At 40.0% G+C, this 19613-nt stretch overlaps 1 protein-coding gene across 1 annotated transcript in view; it reads left to right on the top strand.

Annotated features, from left to right (window-relative positions):
• LOC118401461 (CREB-regulated transcription coactivator 1-like) overlaps positions 1-17912 on the top strand; it is a 37126-nt gene extending 19214 nt beyond the window's left edge. Inside the window, exons 10-13 of the mRNA XM_052475169.1 lie at positions 397-615; positions 12465-12551; positions 12685-12850; positions 13139-17912. Coding sequence (XP_052331129.1) covers positions 397-615; positions 12465-12551; positions 12685-12850; positions 13139-13350 — 684 coding nt within the window. The 3' untranslated portion in view covers positions 13351-17912. The remainder of the gene's footprint in view (positions 1-396; positions 616-12464; positions 12552-12684; positions 12851-13138) is intronic.
• Positions 17913-19613: the final 1701 nt, after the last annotated feature.

The following is a 19613-nucleotide window of genomic DNA, read 5'->3' as shown; positions in this document are numbered from 1 at the left end:
ATGCGCAGTAAAAGGTGATTCATTCATTTTCATCAGTCTTCATCTTGGTATTATATTCTAGATATAGGTAATGTATATTTTTCCACTTTATTTTTTATAGTACACTTGGGAAGATGATGCTAACATTTAGGCATTTTAAGTATTACTTGAGCCAACATCAGTTTTGGCAGTGTTACGTTTGCCAGCAAAGAGCAGTGCGGTAGGTAACTAATTGGATGTAATTGTTTCACCTCAGTTACCCAAGTTAGTTAGCAAGCTTTCTTAAATTATTTACAGTTTTAAAGTTACCAAACATTCTTATGTTATTTTGCTAGCTACTGTAACCCTGTTATAAGTGTTGAATTCCTCGTTTTCAGGTTAAGTTCAAGCTTTTTTCTCTTCCTGTATCGTTAACAGGCAATGGCGATGGACGCCTTGACTCTGGAGCAGCAGCTATCCCAGTACGCCTTCTTTAGCCAGCTGACAGCGCAGTCCCAGGCCCAAGTGCTCAATGACCTGCAGCAGCAAGCCCTGCCCCAGGGTATCAGGCTAATTACCCTGGCCACCACCACTGCCTCCACAGCCACCCAGTCCTCCCCAGTCAGCCAGATCGCGACGACTGTCAACGTCAACTCGGTGAGTCGCACGTTCTGTAGACCAATGACACGGTGGAAAACTGAGCTGACAAGATCCAAGAAAAAGCCAGTGTTGTAGTCCTTGTTTTGATGAGACTTACCATGGACTTTTTGTATGGTGCTCTACACGGTGAAACGCTTTTGTTTGTGACATTGGAGGTGAGATTGTTGCTAAGTGTAAGTAGATTAGCCTTTTCCACAAGAGTATGGGAGGTGACATTACCAGTAGTAATTCTCATGATTTTTGAGACTGCTGTTTCAGTTAGAACAATTGTCTAGATCAGTGGATCCCAAACTTTTTTATAGTCCTGTACCCGTTCAAACATTCAACCTACAGCTGCGTACTCCCTCTAGCACCAGGGTCCGCACACTCTCAAATGTTATTTTTTTTGCCATCATTGTAAGCCTGCAACACGCACACTATACAATACATTTATTAAACAAAGAATTAGTGAGTTTTTGTCACAACCTGGCTTGTGGGAAGTGACAAAGAGCTCTTATAGGACCAGGGCACAAATCAATTATTATTATATTTGCTCTTTATTTAATGTCTTACATATAAAAACTTATTTGTTCAAGGATTTTTGAATAACTCCCCACAGGTTAATGAGAAGGGTGTGCTTGAAAGGATGCACATAACTCTGCAATGTTGGGTTGTATTGGAGAGAGTCTCCGTCTTAAATAATTTCCCACACAGTCTGTGCCTGTATTTAGTTTTCATGCTAGTGAGGGCCGAGAATCTACTCTCACATAGGTACGTGGTTGCAAAGGGCATCAGTGTCTTAACAGCACGATTTGCCAAGGCAGGATGCTCTGAGCTCAGCCCAATCCAGAAATCTGGCAGTGGCTTCTGATTTTAAATTACATTTTCACAGAATGCAATTTCGATGAGGCTCTCTTGTTGACTTGGACTGGAGGCAGGGCATGAAAGGGATAACGAATTCAGTTTTTTGTGTAATCCGTTTTGGGAAAATACCTGGGTAAATGCTTACCCAACTCACTCAGGTGCTTCGCTATATCACATTTGACATTTTCTGTAAGCTTGTTAATTTTCCCACAAATCAAACAATGATGGAAAGAACTGTGTGTTGTCCTTGTTAATCCAGACAGAAAAGAGCTCCAACTTCTTAATCATAGCCTCAGTTTTGTCCCGCACATTGAATATAGTTGCGGAGAGTCCCTGTAATCCTAGATTCTGATTATTCGGATGAGAAAAAACATCACCCAGATAGGCCAGTCGTGTGAGAAACTCGTCATCATGCAAGTGGTCAGACAAGTGAAAATTATGGTCAGTAAAGAGCTTTAAGTTTGTTTATCAATAAAAAAACATGTTAATACTTTGCCCCCTGATAAGCAGCGCACTTCTGCATGTTGTAAAAGCGTTACATGGTCACTGCCCATATCATTGCATAATGCAGAAAATACACGAGTTCAGGGGCCTTGCTTTTTCATTGTTGTGTCCAAAACATCTTTCAAGCTATCAGGCATTCCCTTGGCAGCAAGAGCCTCTGTAGAAGCTGCAGTGTACACAAGTGGTGTCGGGAGCAACTACTTGCACGCGCGTTACCACTCCACTGTGTCTCCCTGTCATGGCTTTAGTGCCATCAGTCCAGATACAAACACATCTTGACCACAAGTCCATTTGATGTCACAAAGCGGTCCAGTACTCTAAAAATATCCTCTCATGTTATTCTGGTTTGCAGAAGAGGATGTCTTCCTTAATCAACCCCTCCATGTAGTGAATCTGTTATTCAGTGTGTTTGCATGGGCTAATAGCAGTAAGCCCAAATATTTATTTTATTTTATTACCTTTTTTTATACTTCAAGGTGTTTTCATACATTCAAAAATACTTTTCTAGTAATAAGAGTAGGAAAGCGGTCATGCGTTTGGACAATTAATACATTGCAGTAAATAAAAGCTTGTCAATCTTGTCCAGTCTACACAAACCGGTGTGCGCCATGACCAATCATATCTACAGTAGCCCTATATGCAAATAGGCCATTGCCATACTAGCCTCTGCAATTCACTTTGAATGCTAGAAAAATTAGAAAGCAGTCGCAAAAGCCACAATACACCTGAATGGTTTCCTGTAAATACCACTGGTCTCGTCTTACTTTCTGGGAACATCTCTCCCTCAGTTGCCTACTGTATACACATCACCAACAGCTACAACAACAACCACTTCAACACATGTTAGGGACAGTTTGGTCCAACTCAAGGTATCATAAAAAATGCACTCCAAAAGGTAAAAAATATTTCTCACATCACACTTCCCTTGTACTGTAAAATAAATTACACACCCTACCCCCTCATATAGATTAACTCCAAAATAATATTTACGACCACAAATAACTAACTGTAGCGACCCTGTGGATATCGACTTTGCCAATTCAACCAACATGCTCTTGTGGCACAGTTGATGCCACGAAGATTTGAAACGACCCTGTCTTTCAAAGATAATTTGTGAAAATCTAAATTGCACAGATCTTCATTGTAAAAAGATTTAAACACTGTTTCCCATGCTTGTTCAATGAACCATAAACAATTAATGAACGTGCACCTGTGTAAATGTCGTGAAGACACTAACGGCTTACAGACAGTAGGCAATTTAAGTCACAGTTATAAAAACTTAGGACACTAAAGAGGCCTTTCGACTGACTCTGGAAATCAGCAAAAGAATGATGCCCAGGGTCCCTGCTCATCTGCATGAATGTGCCTTAGGCATGCTGCAAGGTAGCATGAGGACTGCAGATGTGGCCAGGGCAATAAATTGCAATGTCCGTACTGCGAGACGCCTAAGACAGGACGGACAGCTGATCGTCCTGGCAGTGGCAGACCACGTGTAACAACACCTGCACAGGATCGGTACATTCGAACACCTGCGGGACAGGTAAAGGATGGAAACAACTGCCCGAGTTACACCAGGAACGCACAATCTCTCCAGTGCTCAGACTGTTAACAATAGGCTGAGAGAGGCTGGACTGAGGGTTTGTAGGCATGTTGTAAGGCAGGTCCTCATCAGACATCACCGGCAACAACGTCACCTATGGGTACAAACCCACTGTCGCTGGACCAGACAGGACTGGCATAAAGTGCTCGTCGCAGTTTTGTCTCACCAGGGGTGATGGTCGGATTCGCGTTTATCGTTGAAGGAATGAGCGTTACACCGATGCTTGTACTCTGGAGTGGGATCAATTTGGAGGTGGAGGGTCCGTCATGGTCGTGGTCGCTGTGTCACAGCGTCATCGGACTGAGCTTGTCATTACAGGCAATCTCAACGCTGTGCGTTACAGGGAAGACATCCTCCATCATGTGGTACCCTTCCTGCAGGCTCATCCTCATTCTCCAGCATGACAATGCCACCAGCCATACTGCTCGTTCTGTGTGTGATTTCCTGCAAGACAGGAATGTCAGTGTTCTGCAGCGAAGAGCCCTGATCTCAATCCCATTGAGCACGCCTGGGACCTATTGGATCGGCGGGAGAGGGCTAGGGCCATTCCCCCCCAGAAATGTCCGGGAACTTGCAGGTGCCTTGGTGGAAGAGTGCGGTACCATCTCACAGCAATAATTGGCACATCTGGTGCAGTCCATGAGGAGGAGATGCACTGTAGTACTGAGTATCTGGTGGGGCCACCAGCTGCATTGACTTTAAGTTTTGATTTTGACGACACATTCCATGTCTGTGGAACTTGTTCAGTTTGTTTTTTGAGTCTTGTTATGTTAATAAAAATATTTACACATCTTAAGTTTGCTGATAAATAAATGCAGTGGACAGTGAGAGGACATTTCTTTTTTTGCTGAGTTTATACATGCAACAACTTTTCCAGCAACATGTTTCTGTGCCAATGCACCACACAACCAATCAAACAAAGCATACTGACTCTGGGCACTTAAATATCATGGTTGGTGTTTTCAACACCAGAATATATCGACTCAATCTCGACAAACAGAAAATACGTCCCTCCCTACAGTAACTTGTAGTCCTACCTAGTATTGAAGGCTTGACACATGCATGAGAGCATCAGCTGTTCCGTACGGCTGTGTGATCACGCTCTCCGTAGCCAATGTGAGTAAGACCTTTAAACAGGTCAGCATTCACAAGGCTGCAGGGCTAGACGGATTGCTGGGACGTGTACTCCAAGCATGCGCTGACCAACTCGGCCAGCAGCATACCACCCTTCATACCACTGCTGGCTTGCTTCTGAAGCTAAGCAGGGTTGGTCCTGGTCAGTACCTGGATGGGAGACCAGATGCTGCTGGAAGTGGTGTTGGAGGGCCAGTAGGAGGCACACTTTCCTCTGGTCTAAAAAATATCCCAATGCCCCAGGGCAGTGATTGGGGACGCTGCCTTTTGGAAGGGATGTGAAACGGGTGTCCTGACTCTCTGAGGTCATTAAAGATCCCATGGCACTTATTGTAAGAGTAGGGGTGTTAACCCTGGTGTCCTGGCTAAATTCCCAATCTGGCCCTCAAACCATTAACGGTCACCTAATAATCCCCAGTTTAAAATTGTCTCATTCATCCCTCTCCCCTGTAACTATTCCCCAGGTCGTTGCTGTAAATGAGAACGTGTTCTCAGTCAACTTACCTGGTAAAATAAATAAAACTCAAGTGTCTCTCCCTGACGAGTCTGTAATACCAACATGTTTTAAGCAGACCAGCATAGTCCTTGTGCTTAAGGACATAAAGGTAACCTGTTTAAATGACTACTGACCTGTAGCACTCACGTCTGTAGCCATGAAGTGCTTTGAAAGGCTTGTCATGGCTCACATCAACACCATTATCCCAGAAACCCTAGACCCACTCCAATTTGCATACCGCACCAACATATCCACAGATGACGGAATCTCTCTTGCACTCAATACTGCCCTTTCCCACCTGGGCAAAAGGAACACCTATGTGAGAATGCTATTCAAATCAAATCAAATGTATTTATATAACCCTTCGTACATCAGCTGATATCTCAAAGTGCTGTACAGAAACCCAGCCTAAAACCCCAAACGGCAAACAATGCAGGTGTAAAAGCACCTGTAAAAGCTATTCATTGACTACAGCTCAGCGTTCAACACCATAGTGCCCTCAAAGCTCATCACTGATCTAAGGACCCTGGGACTAAACACCTCCCTCTGCAACTGGATCCTGAACTTCCTGATGGGCCACCCCCAGGTGGTAAGGGTAGGTTACAACTAGAGGTTGCCCGATTTATGATTTTTTTTCAACGCCGATACCGATTTTTATTGGAGGACCAAAAAAGCAGATACCGATTTTAATTGATTGTTTTTTTTTTCATTAAACGATTTGTTCATTTTTATTTATTGCAATAATGACAATGACAACAATACTGAATGAACCTTGTTATTTTAACTTAATATAATAAATAAAATCTATTTAGTCTCAAATAAATTAAACTCGTTCAATTTGGTTTAAATGTAAAAACAGTGTTGGAGAAGAAAGTAAAAGTTAACCTAGTAATATAAACCATGTGTAGTTAACTAGTTATTATGTGAGGTTTTTATACGATAAGTTTAATGCTAGCTAGCAACTTACCTTGGCTCCTTGCACCCACAAGGTCCTTTTGACGCTGCACTCATGTAACAGGTGGTGAGCCTGTCACGCAGTTTCCTCGTGGATTTTAATGTAATTGGCCAAAATCGGCGCCCAAAAAGGCAGTTTACCGATTGTTATGAAAACTTGTAATCAGCCATGCCTGATTAATCAGTCAACCTCTTGTAACAACATGTCTGCCACGCTGATCCTTAACACTGGAGCCCCTCAGGGATGTATGCTCTTGTACTCCCTGTTCACTCATGACTGCACGGCCAGGCACGACTCCAACACCAAGTTTTCTGATGACACAAAAGTGGTAGGCCTGATCACCGACAACGATGGGACAGCCTATAGGGAGGAGGTCAGACACCTGGCCATTTTGGTGCCAGGACAACAACCTCTCCCTCAACGTGATATAGACAAAGGAGATAATTGTGGACGACAGGAAAAAGGGGACCGAGCACGCCCCCATTCTCATCGACGGGGCTGTAGTGGAGCAGGTTGAGAGGTTGAAGTTCCTTGGTGTCCACATCACCAACAAACTATCATGGTCCAAATACATCAAGACAGTCGTGTTTGCATCAATGCCTGGTATGGCAACTGCTCGGCCTCCAATTACAGAGGGTACTGTGCACGGCCAAGCTTCCTGCCATCCAGGACCTCTATACCAGGTGGTGTCAGAGGAAATCCCTAAATTGTCAGACTCCAGCCACCCTTGTCGTAGACTGTTCTCTCTGCTACTGCATGGCAAGCAGTACCGGAGCGCCAAGTCTAGGACCAAGAGGGTTCTTAAGTTTCTACTACCCCAGATGTTAATGCGAGTGTAGCGAAATGCTTGTGATAATGCTTCCCACAATATGTTGGGTGAATTTTGGCCCATTCCTCCTGACAGAGCTGGGGTAACTGAGTCAGGTTTGTAGGCCTCCTTGCTCGCACACGCCTTTTCAGTTCTGCCCACACATTTTCTATAGGATTGAAGTCCGGGCTTTGTTATGGCCACTCCAATACCTTGACTTTGTTGTCCTTAAGCCATTTTGCCACAACTTTGGAAGTATGCTTGGGGTGATTGTCCATTTGGAAGACTCATTTGCAACCAAGTTTTAACTTCCTGACTGACTTGAGATTTTGCTTCAATATATCCACATAATTTTCCATCCTCATGATGCCGTCTATTTTGTGAAGTCCACCAGTCCCTCTTGCAGCAAAGCACCCCTACAACATGATGCTAGCACCCCCGTGCTTCACGATTGGGATGGTGTTCTTCGGCTTTCTAGCCTCCCCCTTTTTCCTCCAACCATAACGATGGTCATTATGGCCAAACAGTTAAATTTCTTTCATCAGACCAGAGGACATTGCTCCAAAAAGTATGATCTTTGTCCCCATGTGCAGTTGCAAACCGTAGTCTGGCTTTGTTATGGCGGTTTTGGAGCAGTGGCTTCTTCCTTGCTGAGCGACCTTTCAGGTTATGTTGATATAGGACTTTAACTGTGGATATAGATACTTCTGTTTCCTCCAGCATCTTCACAAGTTCCTTTGCTGCTGTTCTGAGATTGATTTGCACTTTTCGCACTAAGGTACGTTCAACTCTAGGAGACAGAACGCGGTACGTTCAACTCTAGGAGACAGAACGCGTCTCCTTCCTGAGCGGTATGACGGCCTCGTGGTGTTTACATGGTGTTTACACTTGTGTACTATTGTTTGTACAGATGAACGTGGTACCTTCAGGTGTTTGGAAATTTTTCCCAAGGATGAACCAGGCTTGTGGAGGTCTACAGATTATTATTATTATTATTTTATTTTTATTTTTTTCTGAGGTCTTGGCAGATTTTCCCGTGATGTCAAGCAGAGAGGCACTGAGTTTGAAGGTAGGCCTTGAAATGCATCCACAGGTACACTTTCAATTGACTCAAATGATGTCAATTAGCCTATCAGAAAGCCATGACATATTTTTTGGGAATTTTCCAAGCTGTTTAAAGGCACAGTCAACTTCTGACCCACTGGAATTGTGATACAGTGAAACAATCTCTGTAAACAATTGTTGGAAAATTACTTGTCATGCACAAAGTAGATGTCTTAACTGACTTAACAAAACTATAGTTTTTTTAACAAGACATTTGTGGATTGGTTGAAACACTTTGGTTGGAGTCATTAAAACTAGTTTATGTAATCTTCTGACTTTAGCCTCGCTACTGTTATTTTACTGCTGCTCTTTAATTATTGTTTACTTTTATTTTAAATTTTTTACTTGTACAATTTTTTTTACTTAACCCATTTTTATTAACTTCTTAAAGCATTGTTGGGTGAGGGCTTTTATAAGTAAGCATTTCACCTGTTGTATTCTGCTCATATGACAAATAAATATAATTGGATTTGACTGTCTTCGAATGTCATTCTACTTTTTGGTCTTATGTAACAGATGTTTCTTTCTGTTCGTGAAATGTCCGCTTGACAGTTTGAAAGCTTTTTATTTGACAGTTAAAAAAAAGACCCATTACATTTCTTTTTTTTATCACTGGGATTGCACAATAGTTGGCCTTATTTCCATTCTAGTCCCTTTTTTATTTTTTATTTTACATAAATACATATAGAATTACATACTGTAGCTAGACACAGAGATGCTTGACCTCCAAATGAGTGTGAGGGAGATCTTACAACCTTGTTTTGGCTGGGCTGTAGCTTCAAGTATTCTGTTGATGTTTGGTGCTGCTGGTGAACCATTATGTTGGGGCAGCAGGTTGCCTAGTGGTTAGAGCATTGGACCAGTAACCGGAAGGTTGTATGATTGAATCCCTGAGCTGACAAGGTAAAACTCTGCCCCTGAACAAAGCAGTTAACCATTAACTGTTCCCTGGTAGGCCGTCATTGTAAATACAAATTTGTTCTTAACTTGACTTGCCTAGTTACATTTTTTTTAAATTATTAAATAAATAGTGCACAACTTTTGCGGTTAGATTCCCATGTACTGAATAAGAATACAAGTTAAATGGGTTTCCATCTCATTTTCAACTCTTGACGAACTGATGGTTTTACCACAAAATGTTGCGTAGGTATAGTGAATGTGCCCATTCTGGTATTTGCACGTGTGCTCCAGCCAACAGCTCGCAGATACAATGCAGTTAAAGCCGGCTAGATAATTTGTCTAACAGCAGCCAAGCATCATTGTCACATAAGACCCTCAGTATTTATTGAAAGGAGCATCAAGCTCATCACCTTGCACTTTCACCACCCAGTGAAGTTCATCATATTTCATCTGTAGCCTAATAAACTGCATGCTTTCTCATGTCTTGACCTTTTTTATCCGACATGAACTTTACTCGCATGAAATGGTTGAATGGAATTATATTTTGGACAGATGTGCGCATGTATACATGTAGCCTAATCAGATGAACATTGTGATTAGTTGTGTTTATGCCACATAACTTAAGTGAAATGGTAAATATTTTGGGTATATTGAAGTGTTAGGTTCTAGGTGCATGAGGAATAGCGGCTCAGATTGGAGGCAGTGCACTCCTTAAGCTTTCCTGAATAACTGGGCCAGCAAGGAGCATGTGGGGCCACATTATTATAGTACGTCTTGGGAGAGTGAGGATCTGCAACAGGACATCTCCATATCAGAAGTAAAGATACAGCCAGATTGGCATGCTGCTGTGCCTTTTTAGACCTTGTTAAACAGTTGAGTAAACCCACAACTCATCCAAATGGAATGAAACGTTAAAATCAGAGGGCTTCTACGCTGTTATTCAAATGAATTTTCACTGCAGCCTTGTAGAATTTTGTACAATTGAAAACAATAATTAAATTGTGTGTAGCCTGTCAGCCTACTCATCCAGACTATGACATTAAATTCTCCCAGCAGCTAGCTAGCTACAAGGCTCTGCTTTTTTTAGCTTGCTAAATTAATACATATTAGTTAAGCTAGCCTATTAGCCACGTTATGACATGATCATTGCCTTGTAGAGTTTGATGGGTTTGAGATTCCCAGACTTTTTGTATTTTCGTCCAAAATTATGAGTGAGTGCCAACTGAATGGCAAGCAGCAAATAATGTAGCTTGCCAGCTGTGATTTACAACCGAACAGCAATATTTAGTGGACTACCAAGCAATGTATTGGGGCATTAATCTATTCTGCCAACAATGTCAGACTATAAGCAATGGAGTTTTGACTCAAATAGAGCCTATTTTTAAAACCTTATGAAGTTGGTGAATTTGATATTTTGGGCTGATAATTGTTTTTTCCATACAGTATCTGCCAAGTAGCTAAAATGGTGTCAGTTGCACTTTAAGAGCTGTACAGTCTCTTTACTCAAGTTTTCTGTTGGATTGCGTTTCCTGCTTGTCAATACCTTGACTGTTAATACCCAGTGAAATTCTAGCTCCTACAAAGTTTGCTTCATTGGTCCCCTTCAGCAGTGGCTGTTTTTTTGGGGAGTGAACTGGTCTGTGATTTAGATGGTGTAAGAGCCCACCTTAGAGCACTCAGAAAGGGCCCAAGAGTCTGTGTCTAGGATTATGGAACTCTGCACCGGTTAACACTCTTCCCTCCAACAGTACCGCAATCAGACTGGCTCTCCGGCCAATCAGTCTCCAACCTCCCCAGTCTCCAATCAAGGCTTCTCCCCTGGCGGCTCGCCTCAAGTAAGGGCGAAACCACCAAGATGCTTTGTTGGGGAGGGTTTTTTGCCAAAAATTGGCTGTAATTGGTCTAGCTGCTGCTCATCCCAGCCTTTCACTCCCCTCCATGGTGTCAGCAATCACACCCCCATCTCCTCTCCTCCAGACCACTGCTCGCTGTCTGCTTATCATATTGGCTCAGGTCTTTGAGTGTTGTCGCGGAGCAGCTTTTTGTGTTTTTGCTTGAACCCAATATACACTGAGTGTGTAAAACATTAAGAACACCTTCCTAATATTGAGTTGCACCACCCACCTCTACAAGGTGTCAAGCATTCCATGGGGATTCTGGCCCATGTTTACTCCTATGCTTCCCACGGTTGTCAAGTTGGCTGGATGTCCTTTGGGTGGTGGACCATTCTTGATACACATGGGAAACTGTTGAGTGCGAAAAATCCAGCAATGTTGCAGGTCTTGACACAAACTGGTGCGCCTGGCACCTTCTACCATACCCTGTTCAAAGGCACTTAAATATTTTGTCTTACCCATTCTCCCTTTTTGAATGGCACATACACTATCCGTGTCTCAATATTCTCAAGGCTTAAAAATCCTTCTACATTGTTATGAAGTGGATTTAACAAGTGACACCAATAAGGGATCGTGGCTTTCACCTGAATGCACCTGGTCAGTCTAATTTATGGAAAGAGCCAGGTGTCCTTCATGTTTTGTACACTCAGTGCATGTCCTGTGTATTTGCAGCACCTACATAGAACCTTAATTCTGATTATTTTTAGTTAGTTCAACACGTTGAAAGCAGCTTTGGTTGTTTCCTGTTTTACGTGGCCTTGTTTCCAGCATATTTTACAAAAAAGTGCCAGAGGTTTGGGAAATAGGTTTGACCTCTTTCTAGTTCTGTTCCTCTGAAAGTGTCTGATTCCATGTACTGTAACTAGCTGTAAAAATGTAATCTTCCACCAACTTATTGTGCTGTTTTTTTTAATCTTCTATTGTTACTGAATGCCAAAGTTTGTTTTTATATTGGCCAACTTTGACAATCAATACATCCTTAGAAAGTGGATAAATCACAAAAAGTGTCAAATGGTAAATATTACTGGACCTAGTCAGTTTTGAAGGCATGAAACAGCAGTGGGGTTGCGAGTAGAGAAACTACAGAAGCCAAATAACCTCACCCCACAGGAAGCCAAGTAAGCTACTGTAGCTAGCCAAAGTCATTTGCATTTATTTGCTGTCGTTAGTGCTACAGCATTGTTTTGCTAGCTTACAATATCATACCTCTAAAAATGACAAGATGGCGATTGTGACATTTCTATATTCTCAATGAAGGCCTATTGCGCCATATTTTTATAATGTTAGGGTTCACATCTTACTGATGAAACATTTATGTGGATGTGGCTCTTGTTAATCATGCTGTGTCTATGGTAAATTTGGGCCTGAATAGGCATTATGAAGTGTTATCAGATGTTGGTGTTTGTGCCATCATGAACAGCCATTTACCTAACAGTAATTGAATGGCTTGTGAATTGCCTCATGCCTTTTGTGATGTCTCATGACTGTAATGTTCCCTTATATCCCTCAGATACCCAAGAAAAGGCTTTACCCATCGACTGTAAAGTCTTAGTTTTCATAACCCTTTTTTTGTTTTACTTTAATCAGATGTCCAATGTCTCTTTCAGCACATTCCAGTGGTGGGCAGTATATTTGGGGATTCTTTCTACGACCAGCAGCTAGCATCAAGGCAGACCAATGCTCTCTCCCATCAGGTGACTTAACCCACACCAAACTAGGCCATGAATTTCACAGCCACTACATCCCCACATATTACAACTTGTGCCTGATCTGTGTTCTATTCCCTAACTTGACCTATTACATGTTTTGTTTTTTTCACGTGCTTAGCTCGAACAGTTCAATATGATTGAGAACCCAATCAGCTCCAATAGCCTGTACAGCCAGTGCTCCACCCTCAACTACACACAAGCAGCTATGATGGGCCTCACAGGGAGCAGTCTGCAGCCGTTGGGCTACGGTAGCCATGGCAACATCCCAAACATCATCCTCACAGGTACCGAGCAGCAGCTGAGTCGATTCGAGAGCCTGTCATGTAATTCAACTTAATCGGGCACTGTACACACCTATTAAAGTTATTTGTTCATCCTGGCTTGATTAGTCAATAGTTTTATGAAGTTTGGCCAGTATGAGTAAAACGTGTTTTGTAAGATTAATTGTATTTAGTTTATCTTGTTACAGATCATTTGGGGTGAAGACTGTTACTTAAAGTAATACTGTTAATTAACTAGCCGCTGCTTTGATTTAACGAATGTCAAATGTTTCCCTAATTGATGCGTTTTAGTGACAGGCGAGTCTCCACCCAGCCTCTCTAAGGAGTTAACCAACTCACTGGCCGGCGTCGGCGATGTCAGCTTCGACGCGGACTCTCCGTTCCCATTGGACGAGCTGAAGATCGACCCCCTCACCCTGGACGGACTGCACATGCTCAATGACCCCGACATGGTTCTGGCCGACACTGCCACTGAGGACACGTTCAGGATGGATAGGCTGTAATACAGAATGCTGTCAGTGGCCAACAACAAAAAAGAACCCTAGGAAGAAAGGGAAACCAGGCATGGCCATTCAGCTATTCAACCTCGCACTCACCCTCAAGTCCTTTGAAATGATGAGCCACCAAAACCCATTGTGGAGAAGGACATGCAATGGCTTGTTAAGGTCAGGAATGGAATTGTCATTTCCAATGAGATTGTTGGTTGGTCAGTGCTTTGCTAGCTTGCTGCGTTAACTATCTCTAATTTCTTACCATATATCCCACAGTGTCACACTTGATAAAAGATTGTATATCTCCTTTTTATTTTGTTTTTTATTTTTCTACAAATCTACATGCATTTAAAAAGCCACTAGGAAGGTGAGCTGCACCATACCTATTATCATTCCTTACCAACCATATAAGCTTTATACTTCACACTCAAAGCTTTATTTTTATTGACAACCAAATGTTAATGTTTGCGTTATGCGTATGATAGATTTTTATTTATTGAAATATTTATTACTTCAGTTGAATGTTTTTTGTTGCATTTCAAAATGTGTTTGAGTTTGAAGCCAATGTCTATGCTCTAACTGTATTGTGCAAACTACACTGATTATGGATCTATTAATTTAAGTTACATATTTATGTATTGAGCTGCTCTGTTAAACTTAAGGAGTACAAATCCTCCCCATGTTTGCTCTTACGGTTGCCAGTTGCAACGACATCTCACTAGATATAATCAGATAAGGCCTCTTAAAATATAGGATAGGATCTGCAATTGTGTTTTCATCACTTACATGGGCCCGCAATCGTTGGGTTTCATCTTGTGCCAATGCTGTTTTTAAATGTATCTTAACTAATAAAAAACGGATTCAACAGATGCTTATAAGCTTAAGCAAATGTGACAATGTAAACATGGAAAATGCAAATACCCAAACTAGATGGCCATAATTCTCCTTTGCATGTAAATCCAGATTGAATGCCTCCTGAAAATCTGAAGGATACAAACTCCTCAGAAACCTGTTGAACTTGTCACTGTGAGATCACCTGATTTTGCCTTACATATTGAGTATTGTACTGTTTTTAAGTGTAACTAATGTGACAGTGTATTTTCTTAACTTCTAACATTTTCTTGTATTTGAGAGGATTTTTAAATCCTAGTCAGTGACAATATTTGTGGTTATGTAGTGTAAAGTTTGACAAATCACTGTACTGTATTTTGTACTGGTACACTTTCTAAATGAGTTATAGGTGTTTTGTAAAAAAAAAAAAAAAAAAAAGAAATGTTGATTTCAAATTTGTGATGGAGAGTGCAAATATGGGGAGGCTTTCTTCTCCTTAAAGGGAAACTTACAAAAGCAAATACAATTGTCATGATAAAAAACAATGTTACTTAGAATTCATATTTGGTTCTTCCCTCCAGATTAGGGGCTGGTAGAAAATTATTTGAACCATTCCATGTTATGCTCCTAGCAAAATGAGTCCCAAAACACATGTAGAACTTTGCAAAAGAGGTTCAAATGGGCAGAGCTTTTGTCAATTTAAAAAAAAAATGTTTTACCTTTATTTAACTCGGCAAGTCAGTTAAGAACATATTCTTATTTTCAATGACGGCCTGGGAGCAGTGGGTTAACTGCCTGTTCATGGGCAGAACGACAGATTTGTACCTTGTCAGCTCGGGGGTTTGAACTCGCAACCTTCCGGTTACTAGTCCAACGCTCTAACCACTAGACTACGCTGCCGCCCCTATATGCTAACTTGTAGAGCTGAAATACTTTAACTTTTTATTTTACTCTATCTTCATATTCTGACATTTCCGTTTTGAAAACTAATATAGCGAGATGGAAGTAAGTGAAGAGCAAATTGGCTAAATTGGATGTTTCCTTATATGGGCTGAGAATGTGTCAACCATTTAGTGTCAAGTGTCAACCATTTATAAAGAACACAATATTACATTTTTTTGTTTCTCAACATTTGACATTTTTATACTGTAGCTATGTTTGATCATGTTTCTACTGTACTGTGTGTGTGTATATACAGAAAATGTTAATGTTACTTTTTAACTAAATCCCAATGTGGGAAGAGACATAGTTACCCAACTATGAGTTAATGATAAGTACAAATATATATTTGAGAAAGAAAGAATATTTGATTCTTACGCAAATCGGAAATGAGAAATCATACCATTGTATCACTAGAATATGTTGAAATGCACCGTTGTATAAAAAACTGTTTGAGCCAAACTGCAATACTCCAGTATGCTACTTTCTACAGTGCCATCCAGATTAATTCGCTGCAAATTATTTTTTTCATTTTTGTTTGTCTGAACATTTTCCAAAATGTGCGTTCTGATATCCTGTACATAGGCTATAGCTGAAACAAAATGACCGCATGACAAAAATGGAAGTGACCCTCAGAAAAAGGCCTTCAAATCAAGTGTTTGGTCACACATATTTAGCAGATGTTATTGCGGGTGTAGCGAAATGCTCGTTTTCTATACAGTTTTGATTTAAATTGCGCTCTACAATGTAGTAAAAACAGAGAACACCACATCAAAAATGATGCATGTGTCAGTTGTTCCTAATGATTCATGTAAATGGTTACTTTTCAGATGACTGTGTTGCCTCCATGTATGCATAATGCTAGCGCATTGCTGAAAAAAGAATGTATTTGTTTAAGGTCTTGGAATTTCTGTTTCAACAAATGACATAAGCCAAAAGCATTTTTCTTGAATATCTCTTACTACCATCCATTTGTTGTTCAATTGAATTGGAAATTCACATTGCGTTCTCCTCAAATAATCAAATCAAAACAATGTTGATAAAAGCCAAATAGTTGATGTGATTTATAGCATGCATGTTGTAATTAGTTTGATGCAACTTTTTGTCTTCAAATGATCACCCAAATTACTGAGCTACAAGTGTGAACTGAAAGGGAAAAATGATGGAATAAGATGTTGTGCATCTTTTCCATTCCTTTAAGACTGAGGCACACACTGAATAGCTGGAGCTACAGAACATTAGGCTTGGGCCATGGACTCCACTTGACATTAGACCACAATATAACATCTTTGGACAAATTTAGATTTTGGAGTGAACTGTCACTTTACTGGTCTGGCAAGAGTGGAGAAAAAAAACAGTTTCACTAGCTACTTAAATATGCCGCTTACAGTAGCGGTCAAACTTGGCACTGTTTACGATCTTTAAAAAATAAGTTGAAATTGGAAAAACTGTTGGTTTAAGTGTATTTGTTTGATTTACATCTGCACATGACCAAGAGAGAAAATGAAATTGAGATTTTTAACTTAAGTCAAAAAATTGATGGACTGAATTATTCAAATGAATTTGGTTGGAGGCAAGTGATTTCTCTTTTACTGTGTAATTTTTCACCTGTGGTAAGTTGCAGGTGCCTACAGGGTAAAAAAAATAGCCATTCAAACCATTTTGAAAAGAGAACATTCTGCTCCATTGCACTCAATTGTAAAGTGCCTATATATTTGACTGTACTCTCTTTGCAGTAAAACTTGACTGTCAAGAGAGCTTACTGTCAGTTGCATGACATGACAGATGTTATAAGTAGTCCCTATTGCTGATACGGGTTTATTGAAAATGATTCAGCACTATCATGTTGACTTCAGCAGTATGCGTATGAACTATGGCAAGCTAGCTAACATAAATTGAGGCATGTTTTGAAATCAATTCTAAACACATATCAGTTACTGTGACTGCATACAGTAAGACATATTCTATGTAAGGTTTAACAAACATGTTTGTATTGTATGTGTTCGTTCTTATTCTGTTGCTTTCTCACTTTAGTTATGGTCACCTGCCTTGTGAACAGTGACTGTTCTGTCAATGCTGACTGTTTTACCCCAAATTTGAAGAAAGCGTATATTCTTTTCTTTTTGTAAAGCCGGTCATTTTAAATGTGACTTGGAAGCATATTCCTTATTTTGGGAAGCAAAACCAGAAAGGGCTTATTCCAATGCAGCTTGTTTTCCCATCGTGTTAACAAAAAAAATAGCACTCAATATATTGTCGATCAATATACCATACTGCTCTGCATATGCATGGGAAGTGGAAATCTAATAAGGTGATGTGGACTCCTGTGTTGACAGTAGTTATTGAAATCAACTGACTGAAGTGAGAATGTTATCTTGATTCTCACTAAGTATACTGTCACTGCCTGAGGACCTGTCACCACAAATTCCCTCAACTAATAAGGTAAACATTGAGCAATTGCAAAGGAACTTAATCTCAAGTGAATGAAGAATTTGGTTTTGTTACCCATACTTTAAATGCATTAGTATGAATCCATATAATTGCCTCTAGGACAGTTGATGTTGGAAAAACTAAAATTACACTTTTGGAAAGTATTTTCAGTTAGTAATGTAAAGAAAATCTCTTCTTGGTCAGCTTTGGTATCACATATTTAACCATTGTCCTGTAAATCATATTCAGAGATGTATTTCTTTGTTGCTATGTGAAACTACGTATGTGGCCCATTTGTAAGATGAAACTTGAATGTGGATGGCATCTTTTTCCTGTACATAGTCTCAATATCAAATAAAACTAATTTTCACCAAGGTTTACTAAATGTGTGACATTTGAACTATATATATATTGTCCTTATTCTGTTATTTCTATTTTGTAAACTATATTTTGTAAACTATTTTGTAAACTATATTTCTGTATGTGTTTTAATGGAATACCTGTGCATGTTCGTGATTTCTGTTCCTAACTTTTTATCAGCATTCAAAGCAGTTGCTCAAGGCGTCACAGTTTCAGTCTAGTTAGTAGTAGGATGACTTTCCATCACAGTTTCAGTCTAGTTCGTAGAAGGATGACTTTCCATCACAGTTTCAGTCTAGTTCGTAGAAGGATGACTTTCCATCACAGTTTCAGTCTAGTTAGTATAGGGTGACTTTCCAACACCGTTTCAGTCTAGTTAGTAGTAGGACTTTTCATAACAGTTTCAGTCTAGTTAGTAGTAGGACTTTTCATAACAGTTTCAGTCTAGTTAGTAGTAGGACTTTTCATAACAGTTTCAGTCTAGTTAGTAGTAGGACTTTTCATAACAGTTTCAGTCTAGTTAGTAGTAGGACTTTTCATAACAGTTTCAGTCTAGTTAGTAGTAGGACTTTTCATAACAGTTTCAGTCAAGTTAGTAGTAGGACTTTTCATAACAGTTTCAGTCAAGTTAGTAGTAGGACTTTTCATAACAGTTTCAGTCTGGTTAGTAGTAGGACTTTTCATAACAGTTTCAGTCTAGTTAGTAGTAGGACTTTTCATAACAGTTTCAGTCAAGTTAGTAGTAGGACTTTTCATAACAGTTTCAGTCTAGTTAGTAGTAGGACTTTTCATAACAGTTTCAGTCTAGTTAGTAGTAGGACTTTTCATAACAGTTTCAGTCTAGTTAGTAGTAGGACTTTTCATAACAGTTTCAGTCAAGTTAGTAGTAGGACTTTTCATAACAGTTTCAGTCTAGTTAGTAGTAGGACTTTTCATAACAGTTTCAGTCTAGTTAGTAGTAGGACTTTTCATAACAGTTTCAGTCAAGTTAGTAGTAGGACTTTTCATAACAGTTTCAGTCTAGTTAGTAGTAGGACTTTTCATAACAGTTTCAGTCTAGTTAGTAGTAGGACTTTTCATAACAGTTTCAGTCAAGTTAGTAGTAGGACTTTTCATAACAGTTTCAGTCTAGTTAGTAGTAGGACTTTTCATAACAGTTTCAGTCTAGTTAGTAGTAGGACTTTTCATAACAGTTTCAGTCAAGTTAGTAGTAGGACTTTTCATAACAGTTTCAGTCAAGTTAGTAGTAGGACTTTTCATAACAGTTTCAGTCTAGTTAGTAGTAGGACTTTTCATAACAGTTTCAGTCAAGTTAGTAGTAGGACTTTTCATAACAGTTTCAGTCAAGTTAGTAGTAGGACTTTTCATAACAGTTTCAGTCTAGTTAGTAGTAGGACTTTTCATAACAGTTTCAGTCTAGTTAGTAGTAGGACTTTCCATCACAGTTTCAGTCTAGTTAGTATAGGGTGACTTTCCAACACCGTTTCAGTCTAGTTAGTAGTAGGACTTTTCATAACAGTTTCAGTCTAGTTAGTAGTAGGACTTTTCATAACAGTTTCAGTCTAGTTAGTAGTAGGACTTTTCATAACAGTTTCAGTCTAGTTAGTAGTAGGACTTTCCATCACAGTTTCAGTCTAGTTAGTATAGGGTGACTTTCCAACACCGTTTCAGTCTAGTTAGTAGTAGGACTTTTCATAACAGTTTCAGTCTAGTTA

The sequence above is a fragment of the Oncorhynchus keta genome, chromosome 22, assembly GCF_023373465.1.
Source record: "Oncorhynchus keta strain PuntledgeMale-10-30-2019 chromosome 22, Oket_V2, whole genome shotgun sequence".
NCBI lineage: Eukaryota > Metazoa > Chordata > Actinopteri > Salmoniformes > Salmonidae > Oncorhynchus > Oncorhynchus keta.
This window is presented reverse-complemented; position numbering and strand designations above follow the sequence as displayed.